Here is a 21,018-nt window from a genome sequence, read left to right as displayed (position 1 = left end):
GTGTGACATTTTTCCTGAAGGCAACTGGTTTTAAAAGAGATTTGTGTAGGATTTATTTTCTCAGAGCTGTCGCCTCTTTCACTGCTTATTGGTTTTATGAGTACAGTACATTCTTGACCATTGCTGAAACATAATAGATCCCCAGTTTGACTCAGTTCTCTAGTTAATGCATAACCATGAATTTTAATTAAACTCTCACATTTACAACAATCCTCTCACTGCTCTTAAAATCAATTTTCCTACTGACCATATCTGAAAACTATGCAGTCTTTAAACAGAAGTGTCATTCAAGCATAACTAAAACTCATTTTAAATTCATCAAGGACATACATTATTTTGATTAATGAATGACTCCAGATAAACGGTTCATTGCCTATGTGCTTTTAATGTTTAGGTAATTCAACATAGCCAGCAGCAGCTTTAAGATTAGTACTGCACTGATAAATCAATTTTCCCTCTTAACATACAGATTTGTTTTGTCTTAAGAGATTTCTCAAGTTGAAATGTTTGGCTATAATTTTTCTTTAATTAAGGATCTATTGCCACCTAGTGGTTGAAAATGATAATGCATTGCATCTTGATCGTGAATGTTTAGGCGTGACCCTGAGCTGACATGTCTGATAGATAGTAGTAGCCTAGCCTGGCTATCGGATCCATAAAGAATTTAGGCTTCAGTTTAGAAGCAATGAAAAATAACAATGAAAACATGTAGATATAAGTATATTGTTATTTCAATCAAGAGACTGCAGGATTGCTCTGAAATGCCAATTTGATCAAGGGATTATTTAATCTATGACCACACTGTGAGATATAGGGGTCTCCTCTATAGCCTGATGCAACCATTGTAGTCCTTCACTTTATGCTGTCCAATTTCTAAACCGATTTGTTCAGACAGCAGAACTTTTATTATTTATTGTGCAGACTTCGCTTCCTTCATAATTGATGCTTGCAAGCCATGTGCATTTCTAATGGGAGCTGAACTGGATGTGCATGTTGATGTAGTGATACATCATGGCTGAATGACTACATGAGCATATTTTGTATTTCTTCAATGCACTTATATTTGTATTACACCAAAGCTTACTGATGTTTATAATACTGTCAATACATTTCGTGCTATTGTCATTTGTTTATGCTGTCATTTCATAGGCCTGTCTGCAACCTGAAAGTAATACATACATTCATTCATTCATTCATTCATTCATTCATTAATGTATTCAATCTGCTAAATAGATTTGCAAAATACATTGATTAAATATTTCTAAACATATTTTGATGTTCCAGAGTCACTGTAATAATTTAAAGAGGGAAATTAAATATTTTTGCAATAACTAAATTGACAAACTATTATCGAGGAACATCACATCACCCATTTAATCTAAGGGAGCCTTGATAGTGCTGGGAGGGGCACTTGTGTCCCAGTGCTGCTTTGCCGGTCCTACGGCCATTATATGAATGTAAAATGTATTCTAAAATACAAGTGCGTAGCATATCTAATCATGTATAGGCCTACATGTGACCGTTATAAGACAGAGCTTCCATCAATCAGTGATGGCAGAAGACAGCCATTACAATCCATCCGAGATTATCAGTGGTGCTAGTTTACTGTATGAAATGCCATAAATGCAAGTTACCAACGTTTCCTGTTACCACCGTCTTTCATAGTAGGCTAAAATGAATAAATCAATGAGCGCTGTGCATGAACGGTCTGCACCATTTCTGAGAAAGGGGGGAGACTCAATTAGTCACCTTGTAAGCTCCTCACCGTTGACATCCTCCGGTACATTAGAGCGAGCGCGCGACAGCCTTTCACTTAGAGCTGCGCGTGAAGGGACAACAGCAGCCAATCTGATTGAACACACGCACGCTCATAATTCCCGAAGCTGCTCTCGCGCACTCTTTCCCTCAGAGTGCCATTCTGCTGACTCAGTGCCTTATCGAAGCGAACCAGTTCCTCGCCACCGAAACAGAGCTGAGACGCACCAGTCACCGCAACAACCCCAGCCATGGCCAAAACTGCTATCGGTAAGACAAACCTTCCTTCATTTTGTTCGCCGGTTCATGTCTCTTTGATGCAGGATGCTGAGAGATGCTGTCGCGCGCACAAAAGATTCTGATGCAGGAGAAACAAAAGTCCTTTAGCTAAAAAAATAAACGTTTTCAATTACTGTCTGGGTTATTTCTTAGATAAATAAATGTGCTTTCTCTTAACACCCCCATGCTGTTTTATTTTCAAATATGGCTGTGCGTTTTGGGTGCACCCAGGCTGCCTACTCACCTTTACATAGAAAAAGAGGGTACTTTATAAATTACAAAAAGCATTAAATTGTGTTGATATAGAGCACACTTCTTTTAAAATATACTGTAACATGTTTTTAAAGACATAAACGGATTTTCTTATGGTGACACTGCACCTGCCGGCTCATATCTCCAGCATAATGCAGAAGGACCCCACCCAAGATCCAGCTCTGTGTTTTAGCCTTCAGAAAATCCAATAAAACCTGACAATGCCTAACTCGGAACAGTTATAGAGGACATCCTCTATATACGATATTTCTATCCTTTTTCATTAAATTAGCTAGGTGTGGATGGTAGCCTATATTTATTGTCAAACAAAGCCGTAATAGTGAAATACGACATGGTAGTTACTGAATTGCAAACTGAATAGCTTATTGCAAACTGTTGTTTTTATCCACGCAGGGATGTTTATTATACAGTATACACTGAATTCCTTAATTTTGGGAAATTATCAGAAATAATAAATTAATTAGTTTAATTTCAGTGTTTTGCACTGATTTGGGGACTCTGGTGGGTTTATCAAAAAACTACTCACTGGCATTTTTATATTACCTTATAATTGGTAAATAAGAATCTGTTGTCACACCTTTAATATATTCTTGTGACATACAGTCTGCCAGCACATGTCATTATTTAACATTATTTCATTATAAAAACACCTTCTTGATGATTAAACAAGTTTTTAATGTGTAATTGTGGATTTGTATGTGCATCCTTTCGTTCACACCATTACTAGCGGCATATGAGAGGCAGATTGCAGTATCAGATGATTGATGTTTTAAATGGAAGTGTGTCAGGGCTAAAGTCGTCTCGCCAGTAAGCATGTCTCAGTGCTGTTGTGATTCTGGATTATGTTGTAGGCGGCCAAACTGGGGCATACCATAGACAAGGTGTGAGTCGGCTTTATCGCATCATTTTGAGGCGCCTGCAGGGCAGGGCACTGTTGGACTGAGGGTGAATGTCTCATAGCTGTCATGTCACTTGAAATGTTGGAGAGACATCTGTTTTGTGGAATACCAGTAATGTACACTTAATCCTACCATGCAATGCAATTACATGGGGTATTGTCTTAAGGATATTTCATTTCATTTCATTTCACAGAACACACAATAAATGGCCTGACAAATGCCTGTGGGATTCCTTCCGCTAATGAGAAAGAACATGTCAATCAATATAATCAATACACTTGGAATATTTATAGGGCTTAAAAGAGCCTGCAGAAAGACCTTGGTGCGTTTGTCTGCACCATACACCAGATGAAAATAAGAAAATTAGCCAGAAACCAGCTCTCTCATTAAGACTAATTTAAAAGCATGGCTTATTTAATTATACTTTTAATTAGGCATTTTAATTACAGTAACAATTGGATAATTGGCAACAATATCATTTTTACCTGTCAGAATCGCATATCATTGATCAAAACTGAGCTGCCAGGTGCCTGTCTTTGTCTTATCTACTTTAAAGATCTCCTCATGTAACCCCCACCATGCACGTTTATCATTTAAGATTACTGGATATGTGAAAGCAGTATGACTAATCCAATCAAGCCCCATTTATCGGTAACCTAACAGGAAGTTCAAACATACACATTCAGCAATGCTCCGCAGTCGGGTGGGGCCATTGCTTTTTAAGATAAATTATTTTTAGGTTTTAATGTGAACCATATGATAAATATATTACATTGCATACACATATATACCCTATATATTGCCATATTGCCGTGGTCATTTTATTTAAAAGTTTCAAAAGGACTCAGGTCTGTTTTACGGATTAAAATGAAGTGGTTTTACTGTGAACAGATGTAATGATGATCACTATTGAACATTGAAAGGCATTTGTCCAGCTTCAGTGGACAGAGCATATGTGTGAGAGAGAATGAGAGAGATGGGAGGAGCCATTATTGATTTCCAGGGTGGGCATGCTGATGCATTATCAAACAAACCAAACCACACAAAGGACTTTTCGTTTGTCCACTGGGCCGTAGATCCTGATGGCAAATTTTGAGTAATGCACTTTTTTTTCTACCTAATGTTACAAATGCAGTGCTTGGTCTGTATAACTGTAATGCATGGAATGATATATCAGACAGGACAAAATAGGCTACAGAGAATTAGAATTACTTCATGTAAAAAAAAATACTTTACAGTATAAAATTTGTATCATATTATCTTATATAAAGTTATATGTCATACATTTCAACATGTGTGTGTATATATATATATATATATATATATATAGTAGTGGCAAAAGTGATGTCCGGAGGGGATATCTGTTTTTAATGATTTTAAGGTTTGATTGAACCATCAAAACATTTTATATGTTTTAAATATTTTAAATATGAGGGAAGAACAAAATACTAGAACAAAGAACAAAGTATTTATCTGACAAATTATTTGACAATAGAAGCCAACTACAGCTACACGTTTCATTAGGCTATATGCAAAAAATGCATAGAAAAACAAAAATGTTTTCATGCTTTATGGGACATTCCAGAGACACAATGCTTTATATACTCTACAAATTGTATATTTCATCCCTAACTCTAAACCTTCCATAAACCTTTCTGCATTTTTACATTTTCAAAAAAAAAACATGATAAGCCATTTTCCTGATGGCGACCAAAAAACACCCCAACAAGGACAAGGATTTCGGATATTATCATCTTTGTGGGGACATTTTTTCCCCATAATGTTGGGTTTACAAAGACCACCCATTATGTCAATAATCAATGTCTTTTTTGACCAGTGGCCACAATAGCTACAGCTCAAGCCTAAGGTGTGGCTACTGTGTCTACTCTTTTCTAATTACAAACCATCTGATGTTTTCCGGCAAAATCTCTAGATTAGCTCACAGTATTGCACACAGGTTCATCCGTCTGTGTGAGATCCCTTTCACCTGCTCACCAGCCGGCTGACCTGAATTACTTGCTTCAGTGAGCTGTCTATCGTCCTTATCTCACTCTGACTAGACAGCAGAAGAGAAATGCTTACTTTGGTCCATTGCCACCCCCTCAATTTACCGGAAGAAATGGTTTGCTCCAGTAATTACTAATTAAAGCCACCTACACCAAAAGCAACCTGCCTGAGGGCTTTTAATCCTAGCGGGAGTGAACACAGTGATTCTCTCCCCTTCTTCCCTTCCCAGTTTTCTCCATCCTCTGTTTGTGAAGGATTAATAAACTCGTCAGGGAGCGAGAGGGAGTTGATCAGATTTTTCCATCCTCCTCTGGGCGAAGAGTGATGAAAGTAGGTTGGTTCTGGAAAGCATGATAGCAGCCATATCTGGCTGGAGAAACCCAAGCATGCACGGTTTGATAACATCAACACAGCACTGCTGTCAAGACATTGATTTATAACTCAAATGCACTGGCTTTGATAAATGCTGTCTTGTGTGTTCAAGGAAAATCAGATACATTAATATGTTTCATGTAGCATCTGCCATACTGATGTGTTTATTGATTTAGGCAGATTAGACTTGTTTGCACTTAAGCATTAAATGCTGAAAAATAAAAATGATTCTGAAGTAGAGGAATTATTGCGTTCGGATCTAGGTCTTGTCATCATAAAAAGCCATCTGGAAATCTGTCTCGCCTCGTGTCTTCTCTGGTCTTGCCGACTCACTCCCCTCACACACCCTCAGTAGTCAGAGTAAAAATGGATTTTAATAAATAATGTAACGCTGATGGTTGGGCGATGGGGGATGGGTGGATCTTGTGGGGAACATTGTCTTGTAGGAAACCAGAGCATGTGAGGACATGCTGCTGGTATTTCCTAGAAAGCACAAATGAAAACATTGGCAGTACTGTTAAATATTTTTTTATGAGGGTTTATCATCGTTTTTGGACTCAGGAACCCCCCACCCAGAACCCCAACCTCTACAATGAAAATATCACATTTTTAACATAATACTTAAACAAAAAAAAATGTATATATATATATATATATACATAATACAGCATAAAAACTTAATAATAAAAGCATCAAACATTATTATATTAATATACAATGTAAATAATTAGGATATATAATAGGCTACATACATTTCAATTTACAATAATAATCTAATATATATATATTCATTTCTTTAATATATATTTACATGTGTGTGTATACAAATTAACAAATGAATGTAAGATAAATCTAATTTTATGTATAATTAAATATAATTAATTTAATATTTTACTTTTATAAAGTCAGTGGACCCCTGAGTGTAGATGTATTATATTCAATAATAGCTTTTCCCAACACACACAATCTCTCTCTCTCTCTCTCTCTCTCTCTCTCTCTCTCTCTCTCTCTCTCTCTCACACACACACACACACACACACACAATAATAATAATAATAGTAAAAATTTAATATAAATTTTATTTTATATTTATCGTTTCTCTCTCCCCAGATAGATATATAGATATATTCTACATATCACTACTACTTATTGTGTTAAAAAATATATTTTATATCAGTCAGTTTACCCCTGGATGAAAACCTAGATGATTTGGGTTATTTTCTGCAACATTGCTGATGCAGTTTCGAATAATCATTCATAAAACAGCGAGAGAGAATCTGGGTCAATACTTTTGTTTGATGTGTCTCTGCAGCATACAAAGAGAAGATGAAGGAGCTTTCCCTCGTCTCCCTCATCTGCTCCTGTCTCTACCCAGAGGCACGCAAGAACCTCATGAGCGAGTTTGAAGGTAGGAAATGAAAATATAATACCAGTAATGAGATACAATAATGTGCTGTGCTTTATAGACCTCATTCTGTTTGATCTTTATAATCTATTTTTTTATTGGCCTGTATGTGTACCAGCAGCACTACACATTTATTATCTTAACAGCTAATATAGATCAATAAATGTCTGATAAATGTTTAGGATGGCTGTATAACAAAGTTATACAAGCTCATTTCACAAGCAGAAGGCAGTTTGTGCATTTTATTGCATGGATCCGGATGCTCAAACCCTACCAATGTGTAGATGGATATTTGCTGCCAGACATACTGCAGTTTCTAAACAACATCTATTTCATTTTGTGTCTTGCATGCTCAGACATGGAGGTTAAGCCCATTAACAAGCGAGCTTCTGGCCAGGCCTTTGAGGTCATCCTGAAGCCACCCTCTCCCACGGCTGACGGGGGCTACAGCATCACTTCACCTCCTAAAAAGAGGGACATGTCTCTGGAGGACATCCAGAAGAAGCTGGAGGCCGCAGAGGACAGGAGGAGAGTGAGTGACCTATTTATTTTTATAATGTATCTGTACTGTATATATCTGTATTATGTTTGCCATTTTTTTTGCCATGTTTTATTCCAGTCCCAGGAGGCTCAAGTCCTGAGGGCTCTGGCTGAGAAACGTGATCATGAGCGGGACGTCCTGCTGAAAGCCATGGAGGAGAACAGCAACTTCAGCAGGATGGCAGAGGAGAAACTCATCATGAAGATGGAACAGATCAAGGAGAACCGTGAGGCCTACCTTGCAGCCATGCTGGAACGGCTGCATGAGAAGGTCAGGACTTTAATATAACTTACACTACCGTTCAAAATTTTGGGATCAGTACGATTTCTTTATGTTTTTGAAAGAAGTCACATATGCTCACCAAGGCTGCATTTACTGTATTTAAACATAAATACACTCAAAATTATTACAATTTAAAATAACTGTTGCCCATTTTAACATATATTTTTAAATTTAATATATTCCTGTGATCAAAGCTGAATTTTCAGCATCATTCCTCCAGTCTTCAGTGTCACATGATCCTTCAGAAAACATTCTAATATGCTGATTTGGTGCTCAAGAAACATTTTTTAAATGCATAATTTGTCCCACAAAAGTTCCATATCTTGAAAAGAAGATAAAACTATAGCAAACCATCCTCAGACTTACATTGAAGGAGGAGCCAGAGTCATATATAGATACTAGAATATCATAGAGACTTGAATGTGGGCTCTTTTGATTGGGGCTATTGTAAACAACCACCAAAAACACCCTAAAAAATACAGCCAACCACCCACACGAGCATCATGGCAGCATCAAAACTCAAATTTTTCTTCAGAAAAGTACAAATCTAATCTAATCTGATTCTCTGTCACAAGAGGGCACTACAGTACAATAAAAGAGTACTTCAGTACAGTAAAAGAGTACTTCAAAAGGCATTTTAAAAAACAAGAATGGTATTTTATTCATTTTTATCAACATTATATCAACTTTAAGCCATAAACTGCTGATAAATATCCTGTGTTATTTCTCTATGTGCTTTCAGGAGAAGCACGCTCAGGTGGTGCGCAGAAACAAAGAGCTGATGGAAGAGTTGACAGCATGAGCACATCTCTCTACACCCACCGTCCGATCACCCCACCCCCCTCTCCCCATACCTGCGACCTCCCGTCCCCAGAGAGACCCCCTCTCCCCCCTGCCACCGCAGCCCTGTGTAGAAAAGAGCCTCTGGCACCCCACCCCCCTGCCCCGCCCCGCCCAGGCCAAAAGAATCAACCCTGCCCCTCTCACCAACAGCATCCTCCCCCATATAGTCCATAAGAGAAAAGGAACATCATTAGTCCAGAAAAAGAAAAAAAATGTTTTTGATCAATTCGAAACCAGTCAAAGTGGGTGTGTTTTTTTTTGTAAATACTTCCTATTTGTTTTATATGAGACGATGAAAAGTATTGCGGTGTGCCATTTTATAAGTTTCTCTCTCTGTATTCTTATCTTTTAGTGGATGTACCTGTTTCCTCTCTCTCTCTCTCTCTCTCTCTCTCTCTCTCTCTCTCTCTCTCTCTCTCTCTCTCTCTCTCTCTCTCTCTCTCTCTCTCTCTCTCTCTCTCTCTCTCTCAGATCTGCTACAGTTTCTCTTGTACCAGGCTTTGGTGTTTGTGAGTTTGCTGGCTAGCTGACATTTGCAACGTCTTCTCTAAACCCAATGATCATGTTAGTGTCTCTATGTCCATGTGGAGAGAGTAAAAGCCGCCACAGTACAGTACAGAACAGTACACACAGCTCTAAACGGTCACTAACATAGCATTTACAAGAATCTCTTGCTCTTTCTTTATACATCCATCTGGTATGTAGTCACAAAACAGACAGACACACACACACACACACACTTATATGGACCCGGTCAGCATGATTTAGTAAAAAATGACATGTTGCTCAAGAGGAGCTGCGGTTTGAGCCACGCCGAAATCATGCGACGTCTCTTGACCCTAGTTTGACCATAGTCTGGGTTGCATTTATACTGACAGCATAACATCAAGTTAACCTTGATTTCTTGATAATCACGTGTACTGAAGTTCTCCCATTCTAATTCTTGAAAGATTTTCAGGTTGATATCTGGTAATAAAATGGACATTGCAAGATGATGATGTGTGTAAGTGTGTGTGTGTGTGTCAAGAGCAGTGTGGGTAGACGGTGTTATAATGTGCCATAGCTATTGCTTTAATGTCACAAACCTGCCCAGTGCCCACCCTCATATTTCTCTTCCAGCTGTGTGTTTTATTCCCTTCACATGTAACTTTGGGAGCAAGCTGTGGTGAATAAAGGCTTGGGTTTCTTGGAATGACAATATCTGTCTTTGGGTCTGTTTTTATTTCATACAACATACATTAACATAAATACAAAATTCGATTTCAAATTTAACAACTATGTTGTAGGCAGGGCACAAAAAACGTGATTAACGTAATGCGAGAAATAACAATGTGTAATACCCTAGTTTTCCAACAGGTGGCGATAAATGACGTAGCAAGAAAACATGCTTTAACTCGCAATAGCATACCATAATTTTTTATGCAAAAAACTTCCCGTATATTATCCACTAAATTTGCTTTCAAAATGTGCAGTATGCAATATAGTTTGTTTTATTATGCATCTTAAGTGCAGTACGTGTGTTCGACTTGACCTTCCACTTGATAAAGCAGGATGAACTGAAAGAGGTAGGCTAATTAGTAATAGCCTAATATAGCCTATCAGTCGCTAATTTTAAAATGTTACTTTCCTCATTATTTGATCAGGTTGCCAAATGTTGATATTTTACCCCAAACGTGAATAAACATTAAAAACAAGTGATGGGCTCACGTGACAAAATTTGTAACGTGGCATTGTTGTCGCATCCCAGCTAACATGGAAAGTTCTACTTCTGGCAAGGTTCTCTCAACGTTCTCTCTCCAGTAACATTAGAACATTTGTTTAAAATTATCTGGTCTTTAATAATGTTCTAAAAAAAAACACACAAAATTTAATTTAATATCATTCATGGAATGTTTTTTTCTCCCCTGAAACGTTTTAGTTTTCATAACTTATTGTGAACGTTAGCTAAACGTCAGAACATGTTTTTGTTAGCAGGGATACTACTTTAAACATTTATCATCGAATAATTACTTATTTATATATAACATACAAAAAGGTATACAGTAAAGTTAGTATTCCATTTCCATTTAGTATTTCCGTTTTGCATACTACACAGCACAGCGTACAGTACTGCCTAATATTTCTTAAAACATAGTTTATGAATAAGTATTCATCTTGCTCATCTTGGACACAATCATTTTGCAACCATTTTTTTTTGCAAACTACAAACTGTACTGTTGGTAATTCAATCAAATAATGAGTCGGGAATGTAAAGTAGCAAGATAAAAATAACTACAAATTATTTCTGGTCCATTCATCAAGCATTTCGTGGTTTGGGATACACAGTATGCTCTGCTGTATACAGCATTTTTCGGGCAAATCATAGGTCATCCAGGTGTTTTATGGATGTAGACAATTTGCATTCTGCATAAATAGTATGGGTGGTATGCTATTCCCAGCCTAGCCATTACTGCTATAGTATCTACTTAATATGCCAGTTTTCGGGAATCCAACCATCACCTCCAGGGGGAATGAGGGGAAAAAACATGTGATAAAGCCTCTGAAAATACATTTAAAGGCAGCTGGAGAAATAAAGAAGTGTGTTGGCAGTGTGCTGTGTGTAGGTGGGAATCTGTTTTACGGGTTTGGCTGGCAGTATAGTACCCGTGGTGGCGTGGGAGTGCTCCACACCAGGAGCTCAGTGAGCTGCTGTGATTGCTTTGGGACAAAGCTGCACTGTGCGGCCCTCTCCTCCTACTTCTCCTTCTCTCTTGTTCCCTCTCTTCTCGTTCTGTACCTCTCTCTTTCCTCCCTGTGCAGTCCAGGCCAGCCAGGCTGCCATTGTCCAGGATATCCCTTGGCTGTTAATGGCTTCCTGGATACATAGAGAGGCCACAGAGAGGCCCCTGGGCCGTGTTTGATATCAGTTCAAAACGCACGCATACAGGCACTGGTTCAACCCTATAGAAATCTGCAGCGCCATGAAAGGAACTATTCTTCCCCAAAGCATTAAATCACATGTAAGGCCTATTTATTTATATCCACCTGTGTGAGAGAGGGGTGACTGGAACATTTCAAGCACGCCAACAAATCTGGACGATAAACATGTATGAATGCAGTTTACTGTGACTGTTTAATGTTTTTATCACACTGCGAGATTTGTCCTAAAAGACGTTTCGATGTAGATGTCAGTAAAAATGGTCATTTTGTTACAAAAATATGTCATTATTATTTTGATTAGGAATGCACCCATTTAAAATTTCCGACTGATATCAATAAGTTGATAATTATTCGAATTTTATGGCCAGTAATTAAAGTTATATTATAATTATATTAATAAAATGTATCTAAATAAATGTAAATAAAAAAAAACAATCAGTTTAAATGTTAAAACTGAATTTAGGCATCATAACATTAAAATGTACAGTATGAAAAATGAATAGTTGATCAGTATTTTCCTATTATGGCCAATATTTAAATGATATAATATTATAATTATATTCATTTTAAAATGTATCCAAATAAATATAACATTGATTGAAAATAATACACACAAACCAATCAATTTAAATGCTAAAACTGAATTTAGGCATCATAACATTATAATGTAGCCTACTTTTTGCAAAATAGATAGCTTATAATTATTGGCATGTTATGGCAATATTTAAATTATATCATATATATATATTATATTAATTATAAAATGTTTCTAAATAAATCTAAAATAATTTAAAAATAAAACAAAAAATTAAAACAATTACATTTAGCCATGATAGCTTTATAATGTACAGTATGAAAAATAAATATTAATTTTAAAGGTTTGTTGAAAATTACTTTTAGCGTTTTTTATTACATTAGTGTTTTAAAGATTCATTTTAATTAAGAGTTAGATGAAGGCATAAGGTAATATAAATGTAAAAAATAGAAGAAATGAGCATGCAAAACCAAAAATCTCTAATATGCTCTTATGGTACCAATTAATATATTGTGCATTCGCAGTATTTAATGTGTCTATGACAATATAAAAAATCATAACATGAGCACACAAATCCAGGGTTATTAGCTACATGTATCATTTTATTACAGGAAAGTCACACAGGTTAGTGAGGGACAGGCATCTCTTCCAGTACTATCTATTCCCCTAATCTTATCTGATTTGCCAGTGCAAATTCCCTATTACCATAAAAAAACGATCTGGTTTTCCAAATTACAGTTAACTAAGAGAGAGAGAGAGAGAGAGAGAGAGAGAGAGAGAGAGAGGAGAGAGAGAGAGAGAGAGAGAGAGAGAGAGAGAGAGAGAGAGAGAGAGAGAGAGAGAGAGAGAGAGAGAGAGAGAGAGAGAGAGAGAGAGAGAGAGAAGAGAGAGAGAGAGAGAGAGAGAGAGAGAGAGAGGAGAGAGAGAGAGAGAGAGAGAGAGAGAGATGATTTGGGGCATGAAGGGGTGAACATGCCTGTAAGCGCTCAATTCTGCTATTAACAAACCTAACAGTGCCTTTGCTACAATTACATTAGTGCAGTTCTGAGAGATTGTCTATTTAGATTGTCTCCGTAAAGGTGTACCAGTGGTCCATCCCTGCAAACAACAAATTCATTACATTTTAAACAAATAAACACACACTGCAGGTCGCTGACCAAAAAGACTTAAATCTTTATAAAAAAAAAGAACGTATACTCAGCTGAGGAATACAGGTTCAGTTGCATAGGTTTTGTATATGTGCAGATGGAAAGTTGGAAAACCTCAACTTCATTGCATATTATTTTCTAAAATCAAAGAAATGCTGAACAATTTTCCCCAAAGAAAATCTAATTTGAAAGATCATTCTCTGAAAAATCCTGCCTTTTACTCTGGAGGAGAAGATGCAAGTATATCACATCATGTTATCAAATCGTTCCTTTATTATCTTTATACAATTAAATCTGTTTTGAGTTAAACTCCATTAACAGCCAACATCTCTCTCTCTCTCTCTCTCTCTCTCTCTCGCTCTCTCTAGCATGCACTTCTCCACATCTGAACTGATGTGCGAGAACCCGATCATCTCTAGATCTTATTTCTGCTCGACCTGAGACGGGACAATTTCAAAAGACAGGGTCATTCGAGTAAGTACATCGGTCCTGTATTCGCTCTTTCCCTTTGTACAGAGAGGAATTCTGCGGTTGTGTCCATCTCTTTGAAATAGTCAGATGTTACAGAAAAAAGTCATTTCTAACTGACTGTCTGTCCACAGCGTTCATGTTTTTGCAGAGTTCAGAAGGCTCCTATTTCCATGCTCCAGGGCCTATAGGGCTTCCCCAGGCTGCTGGAGGGAGTCGCGGGGCCCAGCGAACTCGGGGACAGCAGAGGAAATGCGCTCAGCGGGAAGGGAAATGCTGACAGGCTTGAAAGTGACGTCAGGAGGGGCGGAGAAAGCTTGGATGTAGTCGGTGGTGTGAGGCCAGGGGGCAGGGAGGTACCGGGCGGCACCCTCAGCGGTCCCGTCTGCCCTGCCTCGCTAATCCCCGGCCCGGTCAGCCTGCTGGGGGCGTGAGGCTCTGTGGAGGCAGCGGATGAAGATGAGGAGGAGGAGGGCGATGACGAATTCGAGGATGGAGGGCTGCTGGTGCTGCGTGGGAGTGGCGCCCCCTGCTGTTGTTGCAGGAGGAGGTGGTGGGCCAGGTGGCCGGGCGGCGTCCCGAATGCGGAGCCCCACGCCAAGTGGCCCAAACCCGAATGAGCTTCTCTCTGGGAGGCGTAACTGTTCAGGTGTGAAACCAGGCGGATGCGGAGGGGGTCGGTGTTGTCCAGGCCCTCGATGATACTGAGGTAACGCGCCGTCTCTGCCAGACACTCGCGGAAACCCAGCCCGCGGTAATCCATGGCCAGCGCGTGAGCATCAAAGTAACCTGTGTGAGAGTGAACGAGAGCTGGTGAGTGATCTAATCTGATAATGATTACATTTCATGACAGGAAACACTGTGCAGTTAATAGACCACACTGGGAGGGGCTGAGAGTGAAACCGAAATGACACTAGATAAACAACCGAGATTAAAAGACTCTTTACACATCTAGTTTGTCCTGTTTCAGTCTGGGTTAGTAATTATTTTCAGGGAATTTCTTTGAGCAGATTCCCAAACATTGGATGATCTCATAATGAAGGATTACACACAACATTAAACCTGGCAATATTTTTTGGTAAGACTTTATAAAAACTTTCATTATTACTAAATCGTTTGAAAATATCATAACGCATAAAAGAGCAATGGTTAATGTTAAAGACGCGGTCAAACATTTTGTTATAACAAGCATTATATTTGTAATTTAAATACACTGTAAAAATTATATAATTAATAAGTTGTGACAACATATGTTTTTACACTGCTTTAACTCATCAAAATAAGTTAAGCAATTTTCAACCTTTTTTTAAGTTATACAAGATTCTACACATTTTTTTAAAAGTCAGTTTAATGTAATTTAATTTGAAATAACTTAAACATTCAAGTTGATTGTACTTCAAAATTTAAGGCAGCAACTTTCAAGTGTATTTTCTTTCAAATAAATGCTAGTGCGAAAAAACCTTACCTTTTCCTCCAGCTGCATGAAGCATCTTTAAATGATCTACCGTCATCTGCAAAATTTCTGCTTTTTCTAGTTTAGCAGAGCCCTGAGAACAAGAACAGATGTGTTGATGAGTTAAGTGATAAGATTATAAATGTATACTGTATGGCTCAATGACAAATAAGACTGTCTGAGATGATAAAGAGGAAATACTTTTTTTTTTTTTATCGATTTTAAAACACATGTGCCAAGTTCTTGTTTTGGTTTCATTCTGGGAAAATGTATACCTTTTCACAAAAAGCCCCAAAATTGGGATATATATTAATATATATATAAAAAATTGAATGACTTTGATAGACAAATCTTAAGGATCTCGATGAGTCCTCTTCGTTTTTAAGGTTTTCTTGTGCCATGACAACAAAAGTTGCATCCTGCATGTTGGTTATGCCACTCTGAAGTTTATATGAAATATTAATAATAATATTTAAAAACAAAATCTTTTTAATAAAATATTAATACAGGACTAAACCACTCTTGTCAACATTTCAGGACTTTTTCACGAATTGAATCCCGTAAAGAGACTTATGTATAAAATCTAGACAGTTTACACTAGACATTTGATTGCAGTGGCCTGACTCTGAGATGTGAGTCAGGTGTTGATTGACACTCACCTGTTTCTCAAACGCGCTGGGCACCAGTCTGCGCAGCTCAGACAGACTGTTATTTATCCGGTCCCTACGGCGCTTCTCTATGATCTGTCCAAACAGAGTGTCAAATCATCATTATTAACAGCCATTTGAGGACATTAAAGTCATTTATTAAGCTTTGCAGATTCAGTTTTCAGGACTTTTCAAAGAAAAACGCTCTTACCCCTCTGCGACGTTTCCTCGCTTGCACTTGAGAGGTTGTGGATGGTGACATTGATCCGAGTGGAGAATTCACACCGCTTTAAAAAAAAAAATATGCATAAGAACACGAACACAATACATTTTATTTTTATCATGAAATATGATCCTGACCAACATCTAAAGGAAAAGATTTTCTAGCTAATATTCCACATAGGCTAATTCTGTTGACAGACATGTGATTTAGAATTATTAATCTTAATTTTGTGTGCGATTCAAATTCAATGTGCGCACATTGAGTCGTATGGTTGTTTTCTTCATTTGGTCGCAAGTTAAACGTTTCATTAGCCTACTAACTCAAAAATAAGCAAGACGACTCAAATAAATCATAGCTAACTTACGCATTTTCGTCAGCACTCTCCTTCTCCACTTCGATATTCTCATCGAGCTCACTATCCGAGGAGCTGAAATCGTGATTTCTCTTCATTTTTCGATAGTATTTCAGAGCGTATCCTCAGCGTGTGTCAGGTGAGACTGAAGTTCATCCGTATGAACCGACAAGCTTTCCCACGGTATCATTTCAACTCCGCAGCTCGCCAAGACAGGCGTGGCTGAGCTCGTGGATAGCCAATCAGCGAACAAGTGTGGGGTTGAGTGGCATGTCGGTTGTCAACGTCCCAGTGTAGCCCCACCCCTATTTTCGAATACGCTTAACAAAGGGCCAATAGAATGTTCGTCCGTGAGAGCGGAGCTCCGCCCCCGGGTTCCGCCGGTGCTTGTGTTGTCTAGCCCAGCTGAAAGGAGTGGCTGGCCGGCTGTCAGCACGCGCAAGCCGTGGGAAAGTTTCTTAGCAGAACGCTGATAACCAATCAGGGGCGACGGCCGTCTCCGGCGCTGGAATGAATGGGGCAATTGGTTGGGGCGACGGGCGGTCTGCGAGTGAGCGTGTGAACCTGTAATCTAATACTAACTCATCCGAAGGAGTGCAGTGTGTACGAGGAAGCTACCAAGTCTAAATGTAGGCTACTCGATGAGCCTCAAACATGTACCTTCTTTGACGGCATTCCCAAAGGTGCACTGCAATTAAAACAGACCATGCACAACAAGTAGGCTACACAGCAATAACCCGAGGGGTTTCCACTGGCAATTAGCTTGTGCATATTATATTATTCTAATATTTTAATGTAATAATAATTATATATACTGATATACTTTGCCTAGCATTTTGACAGCATTTTGTACTTAAAACATATTAGCATAAAATACACATAAAATAAATAAAATTTACAATATAAATTAATAAAAATACAAGAATTCAAATAGTTAATAGTTTTTTTAATAAGTCTTTATATAATTCCATTAGGCCATATAGGCTACGTTTCTATTTCCATTATATAACTTATATATATATATATATATATATATATATATATATATATATATATATATATATATACAACATAGGCTACATATTATTAAAATAGAAATCATAATGTAAATATGCTATATTCCAGTTAAAAAACTTTCCCAATTTTTCCCCAATTATTGTATAATCATTATAGCCTACATTATAGCTTTTATATCCTCATTTTCTATTTCCATTTATTTTAACCTAATATATATATATATATATATATATATATATATTCACATAATGCATAACCCCTTAATTCAAATTATATATCTGGATCTATGTTCAAATTTAATTTCAAATTCAATTAAAGTCTTCTGTATTTTTGCAACAAATATCTGCAACATTAAAAATATCATTCTGTCAGTCACAGACTTCTAACTAAATCACAGGTTAATTAAAAAAAAATCATACTAACATGAAAACCATCATATATTGACCCCTATTGACTTGCAAGAGCATCAGAAGAGCTCCTAATCAATAGAACGGAGCAAGTTCACGCTGATGTGTGCTTCTGGCTGATATGCCGCAGCTGGATCCTTATCAGCCCGTGCACATCATGCTTAATTGTCATCGGTTCTGCATACATGAATGAGAGGAAGCTCTTTGGCTGATTTCATGTTGTTATTGCTACCAGCTTCGGCCCGACGGCATGGATGAACTTCCTCGGAGAGGGGTGGCAGCGGGGTGGACCACGGGCCGTCGTGTTTGTACGCGTATGTGTGTTTTTCTATGTGCTTGGGGATGGGGGTGGCTCTTTTTGTCGCTGTAACTCAAGTTCACAGAGGTTTCCCACGCTGTTATTTTCTCCTGACGTTTGTCTTTGTTCTTGTGTCTCATCACATGTTGTGATTAGTGCTCCCTTTTGAAGGTGTGGGCCCACAACACAACAGTATTTCCCCCCACAAAGCATGCCAGAGCCTCTTCTCATTCCAAGCTTGAGGTTTTTGCTCCTCCGAGTGGGTCTCCATGTCGCCATGTTTTCATTTCAGACTCTTTATGTCCATGCCAAGAAGCCTAGTCTACCCACAAGGAGGGCAGACGATGGTTTAAAATGGACACGCTGCTTTTTAGGAGTTATGTCTCAGCCTATTTGGAGGATCACAGCTCATTTATCAGCATCAATGTTTCTATTGCACCACAAAACAAGCTTGTATTCCTTGCTTTATGTTCTACAGTCATTTGAGAAGAGAGGGCAACAGGTCTGTGATCGCATCGCTGCAGACTGTCTGGCCACCGCTGCCTCATGCTGTGCCGTGGCGTCGTGCGTCTTGCGCAGACAGATGTTCAGGTCCCTGAAACAATGTGTTAAACAATCCTGTCCTCCTCAGGAGGAGCAGCAGGGGGACATGTTATTGTTTATAAATAGCAATGCATTCAGTCCGCACAGAAGAGGAAGAGCGGCTTTGTTTCTCTCACTGAGAGAGGAAGTGGAGCTTAATTCTCTAAGATACATGTGACACCTTGCATTGTGCCATTTGCGCATGTTTGTGGGAGTGTGCCTGTGTGTGTGTACACACACAGAGACGGATTATACTCTCTTCCGAGTGGCAAAGATGCTTTTGAAGTCATCCAACTTTGACCCCTGAGCATTGCAAGACCTTTCCTCTTCCATATCCAGTGAAATTACGATAAATGCACCGTATGTGTTTTTTTTTTACAGAATGATGATCTGTCGGATGTCTCCTCCCATATTTGTGTCCTTTTCTCCAATAGCCTTGTGTTATCTCAGCTCTTTGTATCCAAACTTAGTATACAAGATTAAGCGGTTTCACCCTTATTGTCTCCCTAAGTATTGGAACAAGGCTGCTTTGATGACTTAGCTATTTTGTTAGGTTGAGATTTAGAGTTAGTAATGGCTGTTAAATCCTGATGGGGTGTGTTATTTTTAAACCAAGTCATTTTTAGGTGTGTGATGAAAGATTTTTGATGGATTCTTTGGTCGTTGATATGAGGTTGATATTGGCTCAAGCTGTGATCGCACATGTAACGCAGTTGCTCGTAATTATGTGTTTTAAGTCGTGGAGTGACTCGAGGTGGGTGGTCATCCACATGAACACATCAGCCACGGGACTGAGGTCCGGGTGGAAAAGGGTCTCTGAACTCTCAAGCTTTCATCTCCTGTCTACATATTTAGAAGTGTGTGTGTGTGTGTGTGTGTGTGTGTGTGTGTGTGTGTGTGTGTGTGTGTGTGTGTGTGTGTGTGTGTGAGTGAGAGAGAGTAAGAAATAGCAAAGCTTTGACAGACAGATTGTAAAATGCACCAAAGAAATATATTTTAAAAAAGTAATAATACCATTATTTAAAAATACCTTTATTCAGCATGGATGTATTAAATTGATCAAAAGTGACAGTGAAGACATTTATAATGGTGCAAAAGATTTGTATTTCAAATAAATGCTGCTCTTTTGAACTTTTAAATCATAGAAAGAATCCTGAAAAAAGTATCACAGTTTCCACACAAATATTAAATAGCACAACTGTTTTCAAAATAATTAGAAATGTTTCTCATCAGCATATTAGAATGATTTCTGTAAGATCATGTGACACTAAAGACTGGAGTAATGGCTGATAAAAAATCAGGGTTGCCATCACAGGAACAAATAAATGACATTTTATAATAGGCCTATATAAAAATAGAAAACTGTTTTTTTGAATTTGTAATAACATTTCACATTATTAGTGTTTTTACTTTATTTATGATTAAATAAATGCAGCCTTAGTGAGCATAAGAGACTTCTTTCAAAAACATAAAAAACAACAACCCCAAACTTTTAAATTGTACAGTATATAGTGTATATATTATGTGGACAAAACTAAAAATGTACTACAAAAAATAATTGGTATAAAATAATTGTATTTCTTTCAATTATTAAAAAAAACAAGATTTTTTTAAAGTTTCTCCTAGACATGATATTAAATAGAAGGCAAAAAAAGGCTTTTGGAGTCTACTGCATCTTTCTACTGAGAAAAATAGTTGCGGGTCTCCTCTGAAGTGATCTCAACAATATATCCAACTGTGCTAAGGATACAAAAGTCAATATGATTTAAATATGAATTATTCTTATCATATGTGGTTCATATTAAATGTATAACTCCTTCTGCATGTGGATTTTTTTTTAACTTCAGTATTACTGGTCTGTGTGGGTACATGAGACAAAAAAAGCTTGGGAAACACTAGATTTCAGGTCTCAACAGACACATTCAGACACATGTATCTGTGCTGGCAGACACCCCCCCCCCACACACACACACACATACACAGCCTTGTGAGTACTTCTCACTTCTGTAGTTTCTAATTTGATAAAGTTACCAGTGATCAAAACATGCGAGTAGTTGACCTTTGGCCTGACAAAATGGCAGCATATTTGCCTTTGTGCGGGCAGCCTGGGAGAGCGCCGCCCCGTGACCTGCGTAATGCAGGGGGTCATAGGGCAGGCTGTTTGACAGCAGTGTGAGTTGGGATCTCTAGGGCCTGCCTGAGCCGTGAAATCAATCTCTCAGGGCCAGCAGCAGGGCAGCAGACGCAACCGGAAAAAGCCCCATGCTGCGGACCGGCCCGCCACCCGTCTCTGTCTGTCTGGAACTACAGAGG

The 21,018-nt window shown here is 38.2% G+C and overlaps 2 protein-coding genes across 2 annotated transcripts; one reads left to right on the top strand and one right to left on the bottom strand.

Annotated features, from left to right (window-relative positions):
- Window positions 1-1,762: 1,762 nt before the first annotated feature.
- stmn2b (stathmin 2b) lies at window positions 1,763-8,781 on the top strand. The gene is made up of 5 exons (XM_056250078.1): window positions 1,763-2,025; window positions 6,898-6,993; window positions 7,347-7,522; window positions 7,610-7,801; window positions 8,556-8,781. The coding sequence occupies exons 1-5, from the start codon at window positions 2,007-2,009 to the stop codon at window positions 8,613-8,615; spliced, it is 543 nt and encodes a 180-aa protein (XP_056106053.1). The 5' UTR covers window positions 1,763-2,006; the 3' UTR covers window positions 8,616-8,781.
- A 4,830-nt stretch (window positions 8,782-13,611) lies between these two features.
- Window positions 13,612-16,582, bottom strand: hey1 (hes-related family bHLH transcription factor with YRPW motif 1). Its single transcript, XM_056250062.1, has 5 exons — window positions 16,414-16,582; window positions 16,038-16,113; window positions 15,839-15,922; window positions 15,192-15,273; window positions 13,612-14,515 (listed from the first exon to the last, which is right to left on the bottom strand). The coding sequence occupies exons 1-5, from the start codon at window positions 16,497-16,499 to the stop codon at window positions 13,881-13,883; spliced, it is 963 nt and encodes a 320-aa protein (XP_056106037.1). The 5' UTR covers window positions 16,500-16,582; the 3' UTR covers window positions 13,612-13,880.
- Between the last annotated feature and the right edge of the window lie 4,436 nt (window positions 16,583-21,018).

Source organism: Rhinichthys klamathensis, unplaced genomic scaffold (genome assembly GCF_029890125.1).
Source record: "Rhinichthys klamathensis goyatoka isolate OS25496 unplaced genomic scaffold, OSU_Roscu_1.1 h1tg000067l_1, whole genome shotgun sequence".
NCBI lineage: Eukaryota > Metazoa > Chordata > Actinopteri > Cypriniformes > Leuciscidae > Rhinichthys > Rhinichthys klamathensis.
Note: the sequence above shows the minus strand (reverse complement) of the source record. Positions and strands in the feature narration are given on the sequence as shown.

Coding starts and splice junctions, on each gene's coding strand:
- stmn2b (XM_056250078.1), top strand. Junction 7,523..7,609: donor CCGCAGAGGACAGGAGGAGA/GTGAGTGACCTA, acceptor GTTTTATTCCAG/TCCCAGGAGGCTCAAGTCCT. Junction 7,802..8,555: donor TGGAACGGCTGCATGAGAAG/GTCAGGACTTTA, acceptor ATGTGCTTTCAG/GAGAAGCACGCTCAGGTGGT.
- hey1 (XM_056250062.1), bottom strand. CDS start 16,499: ATGAAGAGAAATCACGATTTCAGCTCCTCGGATAGTGAGCTCGATGAG. Junction 16,114..16,413: donor GAGAGTGCTGACGAAAATGC/GTAAGTTAGCTA, acceptor TTTTTTTTAAAG/CGGTGTGAATTCTCCACTCG. Junction 15,923..16,037: donor CGAGGAAACGTCGCAGAGGG/GTAAGAGCGTTT, acceptor CTGTTTGGACAG/ATCATAGAGAAGCGCCGTAG.